This window comes from Zootoca vivipara, chromosome 4, assembly GCF_965207765.1.
Source record: "Zootoca vivipara chromosome 4, rZooViv2.hap1.1, whole genome shotgun sequence".
Taxonomy (NCBI): Eukaryota; Metazoa; Chordata; class Lepidosauria; order Squamata; family Lacertidae; genus Zootoca; species Zootoca vivipara.
The window spans coordinates 102,250,848-102,267,791 of record NC_142587.1 but is presented as its reverse complement, the minus strand read 5'-3'; the positions used below and the strand labels follow the sequence as shown (position 1 = coordinate 102,267,791).

The 16,944-nt window shown below is 45.1% G+C and overlaps 3 protein-coding genes across 5 annotated transcripts in view; 2 read left to right on the top strand and 1 right to left on the bottom strand.

The window, feature by feature from the left end:
* The window catches only part of LOC132592062 (uncharacterized), a 295,543-nt gene that overhangs the window by 13,612 nt on the left and 264,987 nt on the right, over positions 1-16,944 (top strand).
* LOC148686099 (uncharacterized) overlaps positions 1-16,944 on the bottom strand; it is a 580,325-nt gene that overhangs the window by 457,210 nt on the left and 106,171 nt on the right. The gene's annotated exons all lie outside the window — the stretch shown is intronic.
* LOC132592059 (uncharacterized) lies at positions 335-12,031 on the top strand. 3 transcript variants are annotated; one of them, XM_088668924.1, is made up of 7 exons: positions 339-410; positions 2,213-2,668; positions 4,648-5,114; positions 5,322-5,397; positions 5,681-5,763; positions 9,642-9,768; positions 10,535-12,031. In XM_088668924.1, exons 2-7 carry the CDS (start codon positions 2,422-2,424, stop codon positions 11,506-11,508), a joined length of 1,974 nt encoding a protein of 657 aa, XP_088525050.1. In that variant the 5' UTR covers positions 339-410; positions 2,213-2,421; the 3' UTR covers positions 11,509-12,031. The 3 variants fall into 3 exon arrangements, with proteins under 3 accessions (XP_060130113.1, XP_088525050.1, XP_088525049.1); XM_088668923.1 differs by having other exon boundaries at positions 5,316-5,397; XM_060274130.2 differs by lacking the exon at positions 2,213-2,668 and having other exon boundaries at positions 335-410; positions 5,316-5,397.

The window sequence follows — 16,944 nt, the reverse complement described above, 5'->3', positions numbered from 1 at the left end:
GGTTGGAATAGATGACCCTTAGGGTTCCCTTCTATTCCTCCCATTCTAGGATGAGGTTCCTTGCTTCCTGCAAACTCCTTTTCCCTGCAACCTCTTCCTCCAGTTTCTGGCCAAGGGAGGGAGCAGATCAGAGACCAACCAAGAGGGTCCCCTCCCTCCAAGAAAAGCATCTCTGGGATTGTGCAATGCACGAAAGAAAACGCAGAGAGGGCTGAGCGGGGGGGGGGACGACTCGGCTTTGCAAGGGTTAAGGGGAACTGAGCTGCATTCCTAGAGAGGACAGGAAGTCACGGGGGGGGCAGGTCCTCCGGAGGAAAAGCCCCTCCCTCCACTTCCTGCAAGGGGGGGCAGGGGGGTTGCTTTCCTCTCCTGCAAAAGCTGCTTTGCCCTCCTTCCTCCACGGGGATCTGGTGAGTCTCTTCTTCCTCCCCCCAGAGGGTGCAGTGGGGGGAAGGTGGGGGTCGCAGGGATGCAGGGAGTGGAGGGGGGCTCATGTGGGGGGGAGTCTGGGGGGAGGGGGTCCTGCCAGGGAGGGGCGAGGGCGGAGGAACTGTCTCCTGTGAGATCAGAGCTTCCCAATCTTTTTTTTGGCGGCGGGAGGGGGGAGGTTATTCAGAGCCCCCTGGGAAATCTAGCAGATAGAAATCTAGCTTCTTTAAATCAGGTTATCAGTAGGACTTTTGCTCTGTGTGACATGGGCCAGCGTCATTGTACAAGAGAGGAAACATGTAGGAAAGGTTGCTCAAAAACCTCTTCCTTTCTCTTCTTTCTGGATGCTTCTTGTTGTTTAGTCATTAAGTCGTGTCCGACTCTTCGTGACCCCATGGACCATAGCACGCCAGGCACTCCTGTCTTGCACTGCCTCCCGCAGTTTGGTCAAACTCATGTTCGTAGCTTCGAGAACACTGTCCAACCATCTTGTCCTCTGTCGTCCCCTTCTCCTAGTGCCCTCAATCTTTCCCAACATCAGGGTCTTTTCCAAGGATTCTTCTCTTCTCATGAGGTGGCCAAAGTATTGGAGCCTCAGCTTCACGATCTGTCCTTCCAGTGAGCCCTCAGGGCTGATTTCCTTCAGAATGGATAGGTTTGATCTTCTTGCAGTCCATGGGACTCTCAAGAGTCTCCTCCAGCACCATAATTCAAAAGCATCAATTCTTCGGCGATCAGCCTTCATTGTGGTCCAGCTCTCACTTCCATACATCACTACTGGGAAAACCATAGCTTTAACTATACGGACCTTTGTCGGCAAGGTGATGTCTCTGCTTTTTAAGATGCTGTCTAGGTTTGTCATTGCTTTTCTCCCAAGAAGCAGAAGTCTTTTAATTTCGTGACTGCTGTCACCATCTGCAGTGATCAAGGAGCCCAAGAAAATAAAATCTCTCCCTGCCTCCATTTCTTCCCCTTCTATTTGCCAGGAGGTGATGGGACCAGTGGCCATGATCTTGGTTTTTTTGATGTTGAGCTTCAGACCATATTTTGCGCTCTCCTCTTTCACCCTCATTAAAAGGTTCTTTAATTCCTCCTCACTTTCTGCCATCAAGGTTGTGTCATCTGCATACCTGAGGTTGTTGATATTTCTTCCGGCAATCTTAATTCCGGCTTGGGATTCATCTAGTCCAGCTTTTCGCATGATGAATTCTGCATATAAGTTAAATAAGCAGGGAGACAATATACAACCTTGTCGTACTCCTTTCCCAATTTTGAACCAATCAGTTGTTCCATATCCAGTTCTAACTGTAGCTTCTTGTCCCACATAGAGATTTCTCAGGAGACAGATGAGGTGATCAGGCACTCCCATTTCTTTAAGAACTTGCCATAGTTTGCTGTGGTCGACACAGTCAAAGGCTTTTGCATAGTCAATGAAGCAGAAGTAGACGTTTTTCTGGAACTCTCTAGCTTTCTCCATAATCCAGTGCATGTTTGCTATTTGGTCTCTGGTTCCTCTGCCCCTTCGAAATCCAGCTTGCACTTCTGGGAGTTCTCGGTCCACATACTGCCTAAGCCTGCCTTGTAGAATTTTAAGCATAACCTTGCTAGCGTGTGAAATGAGCGCAATTGTGCGGTAGTTGGAGCATTCTTTGGCACTGCCCTTCTTTGGAATTGGGATGTAGACTGATCTTCTCCAATCCTCTGGCCATTGCTGAGTTTTCCAAACTTGCTGACATATTGGGTGTAGCACCTTAACAGCACCATCTTTTAAAATTTTAAATAGTTCAGCTGGAATATCATCACTTCCACTGGCCCCTTCATGGATCAATGCCTTGTCGTGGCGAAGGGGCTTGAATAACTGAGAGAAGCTATGAGCTATGCCTTGCAGGGCCACCCAAGATGGACAGGTCATAGTGGAGAGTTTTGACTAAACGTGATCCACCTGGAGAAGGAACTGGCAAGCCACTCCAGTATCCCTGCCAAGAAAACTCCATGGACAAAGACAACAGGCATATAAAAGTTATGACGCTGGAAGATGAGCCCCTCAGGTCGGAAGGCGTCCAACATGCTACTGAGGAAGAGAGGAGGACAAGTACAAGTAGATTCAGAGCTGATGAAGCGGCTGGGCCAAAGCCGAAAGGTCGCTCAGTTGCAGATATGCCTGGAAGCGAAAGGAAAGTCCTATGCTGTAAAGAAAAATATTGCTTAGGAACCTGGAATGTAAGAACCATGGATAATGGTAAGCTTGATGCTTCTACCACCCCCTTATTGGCAGAGGAGGCCAAGCAAGGAGATCAAGCCAAGCTTTAGGAGGAAGGGTGGGAGGAGCTGGGAAAGAGGAGACCCAGAGGAGAGAGGAGAGCCATGTCCCATGGAAGAGGGAGCAGGCTTGTTTTCTCCAGCTTTGGGGGTAGGATTCAAACCCATGGCTTCAAGGTACAAGAAAGGAGATTCCGACTCAACAGACCTAGTCCTTTTTCACTAGGCACTAATGACTCCCTTGTCAATCAGTTCTGACTTAGAATAATAGAATCATAGAGTTGGAAGAGACCACAAGGGCCATCCAGTCCAACCCCCTGCCAAGCAGGAAACACCATCAAAGCATTCTTGACATATGCCTGTCAAGCCTCTGCTTAAAGACTTCCAAAGAAGGAGACTCCACCACACTCCTTGGCAGCAAATTCCACTGCCGAACAGCTCTTACTGTCAGGAAGTTCTTCCTAATGTTTAGGTGGAATCTTCTTTCTTGAAGTTTGAATCCATTGCTCCGTGTCCGCTTCTCTGGAGCAGCAGAAAACAACCTTTCTCCCTCCTCCATATGACATCCTTTCATATATTTGAACATGGCTATCATATCATCCCTTAACCTTCTCTTCTCCAGGCTAAACATACCCAGCTCCCTAAGTCGTTCCTCATAAGGCATCGTTTCCAGGCCTTTGACCATTTTGGTTGCCCTCTTCTGGACACGTTCAAGCTTGTCAGTATCCTTCTTGAACTGTGGTGCCCAGAACTGGACACAGTACTCCAGGTGAGGTCTGACCAGAGCAGAATACAGTGGTACTATTACTTCCCTTGATCTAGATGCTATACTCCTATTGATGCAGCCCAGAATTGCATTGGCTTTTTTAGCTGCTGCATCACACTGCTGACTCATGTCAAGTTTGTGGTCTACCAAGACTCCTAGATCCTTTTCACATGTACTGCTCTCAAGTCAGGTGTCACCCATCCTGCATTTTTTTTTGGCCCAAGTGTAGTACCTTACATTTCTCCTTGTTTAAATTCATCTTGTTTGCTTTGGCCCAGTTGTCTAATCTGTTAAGGTCATTTTGAAGTGTGATCCTGTCCTCTGGGGTATTAGCCACCGCTCCCAATTTGGTGTCATCTGCAAACTTGCTCAGGATCCCCTCAAGCCCATAATCCAAGTCATTGATAAAGATGTTGAATAAGACTGGGCCCAAGACAGAACCCTGTGGCACCCCACTAGTCACTACTCTCCAGGATGAGAAGGAGCCATTGATGAGCACCCTTTGGGTTCGGTCAGTCAGCCAGTTACAAATCCACTGAATGGTAGCATTGTCTAGCCCACATTTTACCAGCTTCTTTACAAGAATATCATGGGGCACCTTGTCAAAGGCCTTGCTGAAATCAATATAGGCTACATCCACAGCGTTCCCTTCATCTACCAGGCCTGTAATTCTGTCAAAAAATGAGATCAGATTAGTCTGACATGACTTATTTTTCAGAAACCCATGCTGACTTTTAGTGATCACAGAGTTTCTTTCTAGGTGCTCACAGACTGTTTGCTTAATGATCTGCTCTAGAATCTTTCCTGGTATTGATGTCAGGCTGACTGGGCGGTAATTGTTTGGGTCCTCTCTTTCCCCCTTTTTGAAAATAGGGAATTGCATTGACTTCATGCATTGACTGGAAGGAAGGAGTCACCAGGCTGATTCATCTCACATAATTCCCTTTGCTTGCCTCTAAATTTCCACAATCTCCCTTCTAGGAGGGCTAGAGGCTTACATCTCCTCCTCCTCCTCCTCCTCCTCCTCCTCCTCCTCCTCCTCCTTTTTAGAAAGAGAGCTCAAAGTCCGGGCTATGGTGCAGTCCTACACTGGTTCCCAGCCAGACTCATCCATACTTGCTCAGGGAACCTTTTTCTTCCCCTGATATTCTACAACTTTTGTAACAGAATACAGTAATGTATTTGTTTTGTAGGATTTGCTAGAGCTTCTCATTCAGACAGATTCCTTCCCATCTCTCAGAGGCTTCCTGAGAGCAAGATGGATGAGCAAGACTCATCTGGCCCTGGAGCAGGAAGAGGCCATGCCAACCAAACTGGATGCAGTGGGGGATTCTGGGAAAACTCTGTGCAGAAGATCCTGGGTGAGGAGAACACCCTCCGCTCAGAGGTGCAGAGCCAGCAGTTGAGGCAGTTTTGCTGCCAGGAGGCCAAAGGACCCCGAGAGGTTTGCAGCCGACTCTACCACTTTTGCCACCAGTGGCTGAAGCCAGAAAGGCACACGAAAGCTGAGATGCTGGACCTGGTGATCTTGGAGCAGTTCCTGGCTGTCCTTCCCCCGGAGATGGAGAGCTGGGTGAGGGAATGCGGAGCAGAGACCAGTTCCCAGGCGGTGGCCCTGGCCGAAGGTTTCCTCCTGAGTCAGGCAGAGGAGAGAAAGCAGGTGAGAGAGACTTTCCTCTGGATACTCCCAAGGGGGTCCAAACAGGACAGAGAACTTCCCATAATGCTCTACTGATGACCCATCCTTTTTCTAGGAAGCATCCATGGAATGAGATATAACACCCTTAAAGCTTCTGTCTTTGTCATTCTCTTTCTAATATTTCTCCCCATTCGCTGTTTTGAATCCTTGTTTCTCTTTCAGGGAAAGGATCTCTTTGCAGAAATGGACATGGATTCCTGTGAGGCAGAGAGGCCTCCGTTGGAGACCAGAGAGAGGCTACTGGGTAAGGAAGAAGGTGGTTTTTCTCCATATTGTCTCATTCTGTTGGTTTTCCAACTCATCTGTGGGTTCCTTTCATAATTTGTGGGGGGGGGATGTTGGTAACAAGGGTTCAGAGGAGGGGAGATGTATTTTTTCACAACTAACATATGAAATGGGCACAAACCTCCAACTGCACCCAGCAGGTAAGGCTTTCTCAAAGGCCCACCTGTACTTAGAGGTGTCCTGTTTCACCTGTGAGAGAAGCAGGCACTCCTGACATCCTGCTTACCTTTTCTCTCTTACAGGTGACAGAATGATGCCGGCAAGACCTCCTGATCCGTCTTTTCATGGGGGCAGAAGGGAAACAGCGGCTGTGGAACCAGATCAGGTATGGGGAAGCTGCCTTGTGGGGACAGAGGCTGAGGGCTGGAGCAATGTCATGGACTGGTTGGGCACAGAGGAATGGTGGGAGGAGGCCACCGGGGAACCAGGAAGGGAACCAGGAAAGGAAGATGGCCCAGAGCACAAGAAGTGAAGGGAGAAGAAGGATAGGCAGTCAGAGGGTGAAGTGGGAGAAGCCTGGGAAGAGGAGGTGTCAGAAGGTGAAGGCGTAACGGCTTAGTGAGCTGGGAGACTCTGTGGCAGAATGCAGTCCAGAATCAGAGGCAGAAGAGGAAGGAGGAAAGTGGGAGGAGGGAGGTCGAGAGGCAGAGGTGAGTCAGGAGAAGGAGGAGCCACCGGTGGCTCCCTCTCTTTCTGCCAGAAGCCACCCTCCCTGCTTGTCTCTCAGAGCCAGGAGACGTCTGACAAAGGAGGAGCAAAGGCAGGCTGCACTCTGGAACACTGTTTGATTGTATGCTAGGAACCTCCGAGAGGAGGGTACTTAGAATGCTGTGGGGAGCTGGGGGCCTTCACTCTCAGCAGCTGAGTTCTTGAAGGAAGACCCTGACATGGAATTCGACTCAATATTGATCCAGAGCAGAATTTCAATGTATAGTTAGCAGAGTAACAACCTAAACATGTTACAGGATCCCCAAAAATAGACCAGAGGCCATTGTATTTCATCCGGCAGAGATTTACTGCTATTGAAGGCAAATGATCATAATGGTCACAAATCCAAAACATTCAGGATTGACACTGTCCATAAGAAATCCAGTTGCAGCAGACTTCACCTAAACTTACCTAAACCGATTATAAGTCCAAACCTTAACACTTAACCTTAAGCTTAATCTTAACACATACTATGTACAGAACACCAGAAGGAAGAGAGGTAGATATATAGAGAGAAAAAGTGAAACCAAGGCTCCTTCTGGCTGCTTCTTATAGTCAGCATGACATTGACAGAAGAGATAACAGAACCACCTAAACTTCCACCTAGACAACTAGTCCATTGATTGATAGGCAATGCAATTGGACAGAACCACACAGCCAATTCTCTGAATATTGTCTTCTTGCTAAGAAAGAGTAAACTCCAGCTGTGAACTGTGGGATTTCCTGCCTAGATAACTCTGACACCAGCCTTCTCAATATCGCCAGTAGGATTCATCTGTAGTTGCAGTTTTCATGGAATCCTAGAGTTGAAAGGGACCCCAAGGGTCATCAAGTCCAACCCCCTGCATTGCAGGAATCTCAGATCATCCAAGACAGATGGCGTTCCAAACTATGTTTATTTAACATCTATATTGATCATTGAATGCTAAAATTGGCTTCTAAGCAGTGGACAAACGAGATCAAATAGTGGCCAGGATTCACCTAACCAGCCCCATCCACTTGCAAAATGGGGCCTGCCCCCCACTCCTCCCCCTCTCCATGCCCCCATGAACCCCTTGAGTTTGGCTCTAGGGCATTGGGAGGGTATTGGGAATTCAGTTCCACTTTAAGGTACAGACATGTAGCTGTTGTATGTCACATGTCTGTGCACTTCCGTTTTTGTATAGCTTTTTCATTTTCTTCTGCGCTGATCACGAAGGAGAGGAGACATGTTTCTCTCTCTCCTGAGATATGCTTAATAAAGCCTGTAAATAGTGCCATCACGATCGTCCCTCGCCTGTCATTTTTGCTGCCAAGTGGAATCTGCTACAACAGTGTGCCTAAGCTTTTGAAGTCCAGGTCGTTATCTCACGCTGCACCGGAGGGTGGAGATGCCCGGCAGCCGGCTGGGAGGGCACGCAGCCCTGGTGTCTCCCATGGTGTATGCGAACAGAGGGAACCTCCCCAGGACAGCAGACGAGGAGAGGAGAAAGTGGATCCTTCCATCGGGGCAACTGGAATGCTTGCGTAGGCAGAATGACTTGGAAAACCTATTTGCACAAAGACGAATACCCATAGTTAAAATGCAGAATAAGAGAATTCCATTAAAGCGTTAAGATTGTTGTTGTTGTTTAGTCGTTTAGTCGTGTCCGACTCTTCGTGACCCCATGGACCATAGCACGCCAGGCACTCCTGTCTTGCACTGCCTCCCGCAGTTTGGTCAAACTCATGTTCGTAGCTTCGAGAACACTGTCCAACCATCTTGTCCTCTGTCGTCCCCTTCTCCTAGTGCCCTCAATCTTTCCCAACATCAGGGTCTTTTCCAAGGATTCTTCTCTTCTCATGAGGTGGCCAAAGTATTGGAGCCTCAGCTTCACGATCTGTCCTTCCAGGGAGCACTCGGGGCTGATTTCCTTAAGAATGGATAGGTTTGATCTTCTTGCAGTCCATGGGACTCTCAAGAGTCTCCTCCAGCACCATAATTCAAAAGCATCAATTCTTCGGCGATCAGCCTTCTTTATGGTCCAACTCTCACTTCCATACATCACTACTGGGAAAACCATAGCTTTAACTATACGGACCTTTGTCGGCAAGGTGATGTCTCTGCTTTTTAAGATGCTGTCTAGGTTTGTCATTGCTTTTCTCCCAAGAAGCAGGCGTCTTTTAATTTCGTGACTGCTGTCACCATCTGCAGTGATCAAGGAACCCAAGAAAGTAAAATCTCTCCCTGCCTCCATTTCTTCCCCTTCTATTTGCCAGGAGGTGATGGGACCAGTGGCCATGATCTTGGTTTTTTTGATGTTGAGCTTCAGACCATATTTTGCGCTCTCCTCTTTCACCCTCATTAAAAGGTTCTTTAATTCCTCCTCGCTTTCTGCCATCAAGGTTGTGTCATCTGCATATCTGAGGTTGTTGATATTTCTTCCAGCAATCTTAATTCCGGCTTGGGATTCATCTAGTCCAGCCTTTCGCATGATGAATTCTGCATATAAGTTAAATAAGCAGGGAGACAATATACAACCTTGTCGTACTCCTTTCCCAATTTTGAACCAATCAGTTGTTCCATATCCAGTTCTAACTGTAGCTTCTTGTCCCACATAGAGATTTCTCAGGAGACAGATGAGGTGATCAGGCACTCCCATTTCTTTAAGAACTTGCCATAGTTTGCTGTGGTCGACACAGTCAAAGGCTTTTGCATAGTCAATGAAGCAGAAGTAGACGTTTTTCTGGAACTCTCTAGCTTTCTCCATAATCCAGCGCATGTTTGCTATTTGGTCTCTGGTTCCTCTGCCCTTTCGAAATCCAGCTTGCACTTCTGGGAGTTCTCGGTCCACATACTGCCTAAGCCTGCCTTGTAGAATTTTAAGCATAACCTTGCTAGCGTGTGAAATGAGCGCAATTGTGCGGTAGTTGCAGCATTCTTTGGCACTGCCCTTCTTTGGAATTGGGATGTAGACTGATCTTCTCCAATCCTCTGGCCATTGCTGAGTTTTCCAAACTTGCTGGCATATTGGGTGTAGCACCTTAACAGCATCATCTTTTAAAATTTTAAACAGTTCAGCTGGAATATCATCACTTCCACTGGCCTTGTTATTAGCAATGCTTTCTAAGGCCCATTTGACTTCACTCTCCAAGATGTCTGGCTCAAGGTCAGCAACCACACTACCTGAGGTGTACGAGACCTCCATATCTTTCTGGTATAATTCCTCTGTGTATTCTTGCCACCTCTTCTTGATGTCTTCTGCTTCTGTTAGGTCCTTACCACTTTTGTCCTTGATTATGGTAATCTTTGTACGAAATGTTCCTTTCATATCTCCAATTTTCTTGAACAGATCTCTGGGCAATGCAAAGAAATAGAGGAAAGCGTTAAGATAGGTACCCATAATTAAAATGTGCAGCAAAGCAGTCCTATTGAAACAACAGAGCAATAAACAGGAAGGAAACAACAGAGCATTGTGTAGCAGATCATACGGTATTTCTGCTGTCTCAGAGGAGGACATTTCTTTTTTCTTTTAGGGTCCAGTGTGCTTTGAAGATGTCGTTGTTCGTTTCACAGACGAGGAGTGGGCGTTGCTGGATCCTGACCAGAGAGCTCTGCATATGGACGTCATGGAGGAGAATCATGGGATCGTGGGCTCTCTGGGTAAGGCTCCCTGTGGGATCGCCATATCTGCCTGGAAATTTTTAAAAAATACGTCTATGTGACAAGCCTCATATATTTTCACAGAGCTCAACAGCGCCCTCTACAACACCTAGGAACCTAACACCCCCACTATAAACAGTAAATTACAGTTTTGTCTGTGAACAATATTCCTCCAGTAATGCCTCTTTATACCACAGTTGGGCTGGTCTGAACTGCCCAGGTCATCTTAAAGGTCAGCTTCAGAGTTGTTAGGAAAAAGAAGTAGCTTCTATCTGGTTTTCTTGGGTTGACCAAAGAGACGCCTGACCTTGGAGATGGAGGGGATGCCATGACTGGGCCAAACAAAATCCATCCCAGAGAAGAGCCAGGGTTATTGAATCTCAGGTAGTGGTAGTAGTAGAAATAGTAATAATAATAATTTATAATAATTTATTATTTATACCCCTGTCCATCTGGCTGGGTTGCCCCAGCCACTCTGGGTGGCTTCCAACATATACATAAACATGAAACATTAATAATAACAATCTGATCCAATGTAAAAAGTACAAAAACTTTAAAATGAAAACTTATATCAAACAAAGCAACATTCAATAATCCAATGGAATCCAATAATAAATGCATTGGTTAATTACAAAAAAACAAAGGTACTGAACACACAGCCAATTGCCTTCAGTTCCACCTCTACAACTCATTTAATGAACTTTATTCCATAATTGGGGGCTCCATTTGTTCCTGAGGTTCTAATCCCTTTTTTTCTCAATTGCAGATAGTGAAGATTTGGACATCATAATCAAGGGTGACCAAGAAAAAATCTGCAGAGTGGAGAAGCCACATAAAAATTTGGAGTGTGGAGAGAGCTGCAGTCAGAGCTCCCATTCCACTTCCCAACAAAGAATTCTCATTGGAAAGAAACTCTATCAGTGTCTGGAATGTAAGAGCTCCTATGTCTCTTCCCATCAAAGACTTCATACAGGGGAGAAGCCACATAAGTGCATGGAATGTGGAAAGAGCTTCAGTCACAGCCACACTCTCGCTTCCCATCAAAGAATTCATACAGGGGAGAGACCATATCAGTGCATGGAATGTGGAAAGAGCTTCAGTGACAAGTCCAATCTCACTTCCCATCAAAGAATTCATACAGGGGGAAAACCCTATCAGTGTGTGGAATGTGGAAAGAGCTTCAATAAGAAGTTCAATCTCACTTCCCATCAAAGAATTCATACAGGGGAGAAACCCTATCAGTGTGTGGAATGTGGAAAGAGCTTCACTCATAGCTCCTATCTCACTTCCCATCAGAGAATTCATACAGGGGAGAAACCCTATCAGTGTGTGGAATGTGGAAAGAGCTTCAGCACGAGCTCCCATCGCACTTCCCATCAAAGAGTTCATTCAGGGGAGAAACCCTATCAGTGTGTGGAATGTGGAAAGAGCTTCACTCAGAGCTCCTCTCTCACTTCCCATCAAAGAATTCATTCAGGGGAGAAACCCTATCAGTGTGTGGAATGTGGAAAGAGCTTCACTCATAGCTTCTATCTCACTTCCCATCAGAGAATTCATTCAGGGGAGAAACCCTACAAGTGTGTGGAATGTGGAAAGAGCTTCATTCAAAAGGCCAATCTCAATACCCATCAAATAATTCATACAGATCATTATTTGAGTTTTAGTGCCAGGAATAACATACACCTGGACACAGCAGAGTTTGCGCAGGTTTTCCGGAAGCTTCTGGCTGTAGTACAATGATTAGACGTCTGGACGCAGGATAACTATATACAGGATTTATTGAACAGACTGTATCCAGAAATTGCTATGTACAAAACTTCATAAAGTAAATGAAATAAAACAAATCCTTTCCTCTCTGTCCCTCTCTCACACAACCACCTGTTACAGTTTTTTCTCCACACTGTACTCACTCATTCACATAACACCACACAGAGCTTATCTTTTAGGAACTCCTTATCCAATCACAGAGTTGTTACTAAGGCTCTTGTAACGATGCACAGAGAGAGCAGATATTGGCTTTCTGCCCAAAGTTAATTGTCTGAAGTGGATGTGAGCTGAGAGGGTTAATAGCTCAGCAGTCGTCCTGTATCACGAGGGGCTCTGTGATACGTCATGTAAACAGGAAACAGGAAGTAGTACCTGTTGCTGTTGTGTTCTGTAACATGACACCGTATGTTTTAATTGTGTGTGTCGCAGTTTTCAGCCGGGATGCAGCAAAATACTCCGGGCTGTTTGCCTTAATAAATCTTCTTTGTTTTAATGAGCAAGGGAGTGGAAAGTGATTTATTTCAAAGGTGTTGAAAGCTGAATAAGACTTCCGCTGCCACAGGCTGCTGCAGACTGTTATCTAAACTTCAGAAGGAAAAGTTTATAGACTTTTAAACAGAGGCACGCAGCGGAGCGCGCCGGACATTTCTCTGCTACGCAGCTGGAATTGTGCGCAGGCAGATAAATTGCCTGACAAGGCTGCGTTTATAGTTGTTTAACAATTGGACAACAACATTCCACAGTGGAGAGCTGCCTTTTTGCACGTATGCACTTTGAGATCTCTAATACCCCCTCACAGTTTCCACTGATGCAATTAACCCATGTGTATAGAGAACTCCTTTTAACTCACATTGTCAAGCAGACCCAAACTTTTACACATCTGTTTATTCTTAATCTTTGTCAAAGGCTTTGTTAACACATCAGCAATATTTTGATCACTAGGTACGTAGGTACATGTAATCATATTGTTCTGTACATTGCACCGTACATTTTGATATTTCACTGCAACATGTTTTGAACGTGATTTGAAACCTTCAGTATTACTTAACGTAATGCATGCTTGATTATCAATGTAAACTTGTATTGGTTGTTCACAATTTACATTTAGATCTGTTAACAAATGCTTGAAATATGTCACCTTATTACATAATTCACTTAACGCAGCATATTCAGATTCTGTAGAACATACACTCTCTATGATTTGTTTTCTTGAATGCAAGCTAATTAAAGCTCCTCCAAACATAATGACCAAACCTGTGACAGATTTCCGATCTGGCAAAATTCCCCACTCACTATCACAATAACAATACAGCTCTTCATCTGCTGCAGAACTTAGTTGCAAAACATAGCCAACTGTTTGTTTAAGGTATCTCAGCACTTGTTTTATCGCTTTCCAGGCATTAAGTGTCAGTTTTGAAACCTGTCTGCTTAGAGGTTCCGGTTTCCACCTGCAGGAATGGCTGACCTGTTTTCCATCCCTCCGACCTTCATAAGGAATTTGGCGGTTGCTAGGGGAGTAAATGGCAACCCCCTTACCTCTCCCGGGGTTACGGAGAGGGGCCGCTGGCCCGCGATGCCCCCTAACCCACTCTGATTGTTAAAGGAGTGGGGGGGGGCTTGGGCTGAAGCACTTATGAGGAATGCCGGAACTCCCGGACGCTAACCTGCATGGTGGGGATTTCCATGATTAAAGAAGATAATTAGGCTTAAATCCATGGACATACTTCAGAAGGAGGGGCAGAAGCTCTGTTTACTGCTGAGGAATTTACGCTGCTGAGGGTGAGGAGTCAAAGGCTGTATTTTATCTGAAAGGATTGATGGGGACGGAACGACAAGGGAAGTGAGTCCTTTTTTTTATTTTTTGCATATGAGTTACTTCGTACCTTCCCAGACGTGATGTCCTGGCTTGTTTGGAACGAAAAAGAAATAAAAGGGATCTGTGTGAGTTGAATTTTATGAACTGTTGATACTGAGTATATTTTTTGAAGATGTGGAGTTGCTGGCGAGAGAAGCCCCCCTCTAGCTGGAGGGAAGGAGTGCCTGGAATGCGTTCGAAGGATTTATGAGATGTGACGCACTTTGAATTTGAACAGCGACCTGAAGCTAAGTTCAGCTATAGGGCAAGGAGAGCCACTAATTTATCAAGAATCTATGCATAATGTGATGACTGGATCTTCTGCCTGGAAAAGCTGTAAATTTCATAAAGATCGTTAATCTACATAGTTATGAGAAGAAAATGAAACTGATTTGAGTTTTCTAAGATGGCGCTGCTTCGTGTTGAAAGATCGGCGCAACAGGGACGCTCCAGACCTAGAAGATTTATGGGGAAGCTGGACTGATTAACTCACACAGGAGAAAGAACATATGTGAAATCTTGTTTGATATTTATCTCAGCAGCTGGGAAAAAATCGGATGACAGAGGAAAACATCTATGTGATTGTAAGGGAAAGATCGGGACTATTATAGACTTTGAGTGATGATTTGGACTTTAGAAAAAAGACGGCAGTGAGCAGTTGCGAGGAATCCCCAATTTCTTGAAGCATGGGAACCCCGAAAATTTTAGATGATTTGGCACAACATTCGGTTTGATTGATATGTATTTGTATAATTTGAAATAATGGATGTGATATAAATGTTTTTAATTGGAAAATTAATAAAAAATATATTATATTTAAAAAAAGAAACCTGTCTGCTTAGTATGCCAACCGCATAAGTAATATCACACCTAGACCATTGGGTCAAATACAGTAAACTTCCAATGACCGATTGGAATAATTCCGGATGCTCAAATGCTGGACTCTCATCCGTATGAAGGGACTTGATAAATCCCGGCTCCATAGGCACTGCTGCTCCTTTGCAGTCCTGCATTCTATAGGTAGTTAGAAGCTGTTTGATTTTACTCTGCTGACTGATTAAATCATAGAATCATAGAGTTGGAAGAGACCACAAGGGCCATCCAGTCCAACCCCCTGCCAAGCAGGAAACACCATCAAAGCATTCTTGACATATGCCTGTCAAGCCTCTTACTGTCAGGAAGTTCTTCTTAATGTTTTGGTGGAATCTTCTTTCTTGTAGTTTGAATCCATTGCTCCGTGTCCGCTTCTCTGGAGCAGCAGAAAACAATCTCCCTCCTCCATATGACATTCTTTTATATATTTGAACATGGCTATCATATCACCCCTTAACCTTCTCTTCTCCAGGCTAAACATACCCAGCTCCCTAAGCCGTTCCTCATAAGGCATCGTTTCCAGGCCTTTGACCATTTTGGTTGCCCTCTTCTGGACACGTTCCAGCTTGTCAGTATCCTTCTTGAACTGTGGTGCCCAGAACTGGACACAGTACTCCAGGTGAGGTCTGACCAGAGCAGAATACAGTGGTACTATTACTTCCCTAGATCTAGATGCTATACTCCTATTGATGCAGCATTGCATTGGCTTTTTTAGCTGCTGCATCACACTGCTGACTCATGTCAAGTCTGTGGTCTACCAAGACTCCTAGGTCCTTTTCACATGTTTGAAAACCAAAGCATTTACTTCTGGGTTTATGCCATTCGAAAACCGAAATGTTAATCAATGCAGACATTCAAAAGTTGATGTACCACTGTACGATATTCCTATACATTGTTGGTTACATTGGTATAGTGTTATTGTCCTAGTGTTTATGTAAATGCTAATAGCCTACTTTTTTTGATGCTTTTGAATTATGGTGCTGGAGGAGACTCTTGAGAGTCCCATGGACTGCAAGAAGATCAAACCTATCCATTCTTAAGTAAATCAGCCCTGAGTGCTCACTGGAAGGACAGATCGTGAAGCTGAGGCTCCAATACTTTGGCCACCTCATGAGAAGAGAAGAATCCTTGGAAAAGAGCCTGATGTTGGGAAAGATTGAGGGCACTAGGAGAAGGGGACGACAGGGGACGAGATGGTTGGACAGTGTTCTCGAAGCTACAAACATGAGTTTGACCAAACTGCGGGAGGCAGTGCAAGACAGGAGTGCCTGGCGTGCTATGGTCCATGGGGTCACGAAGAGTCTCTCTCTCTCTTGCTTGTTTCTTCTCTCTTGCTCTTGGTGCTTGTAGTTCTTATCTTTGTTTTGAGTTACTCATGCCTGTGTGCTGAGTCGGTTTCGTTTTTGCCCAGAGACAAAGCATGTCTGCTAAGTCTCCAGGGCCAATGTAAATAAAACCTCACAGTTTATAGAGCTCTCCAGCAGTCCTGATTTATGACTCTGCTGATCTACTGTTACTTCTCAGCCGCTGCGCAATTCTGCTACAGGGGACCAAAAGGCTTATTGTGTTGGAAGTGCACCGGGCAGCCTTTCATCCAAGTCCCCTTTACGATTACAACATAAACTAATTAAAGTTTATGAACAGTTTTGTTGAAATGCTTCATGCAAATCCAACAATATTTTATTGCATAATTATCCCAATATGCACATTTTTGCAAAGCAATCTTCCCTAATATGAAGCATTTTATCGCCTGGTTGTGAGTTGTGAAGGCTGCTCCCTGCAAGGCCCTTTTCCACCTGGCCCTGACTCACCAGCCCTACTAAAGAGGCTCCTGGTGAGACTGGAGGGACATTGCTATGCCTGGCAAGAAACCCTAATTAATTAATTAATTAACTAACTAAACTAAACTAAACAAGTTCCCTTGGAGGAAATGAAACACAGGAAAATATGAGATTGTTATAAGAATTTTGAGGTCATATATATATATATATATATATATATATATATATATATATATATAATATTGAGGTTATATATATATATATATATATATGTGTGTGTGTGTGTGTGTGTGTGTGTATTTATATATAATTGTTCATAAAACATGTACATGAATGTACAGTACAGGCACATGTCTGAAGCAGCACAGGAAGGCAGGCCTGACTGACACCATTTTGACTCTCTCTCTGACCAGGTGTTCCTCTGCAAGGAAGAAGGGGGGTGGGGGGAACCTTCTCATTGTCTCAGGAATTAAAGTGATAATCCCTGGCATCCTGATACCTGAGTGCCAGACAAAAGGGTGTGATTAACTTGGCTGGGAAACAGGGAAATGTAAATATCTCTATTTTTTACTTGATTAGGTTTTGGGGGCAGGGGGCAGGGTCCAGACTGCTCAGATTACTGCCACCAGACCTCCCCTTTCATGATGTACCTATGATGAATCTAGGGAGGGCGGTCTTGGGCTATGGGTGATGCTTCTGGGGGGTGGGCTGAAACCAATTTCAAATTTCTATTTAAGGGCAGGACACCTTTGTTTGGGGTTCCTTCCTTGTTCTCCTGTGTGAGGGGAAGGACCCTGTTGCAACAGCAAAAATAAAGGCTTTGCTTCTCAAACTTCTCTGGTTGGCCTCTGTTATATTCTCCAACCGATGGAGAACCCAATAAGGGAATAAGGGCAGATT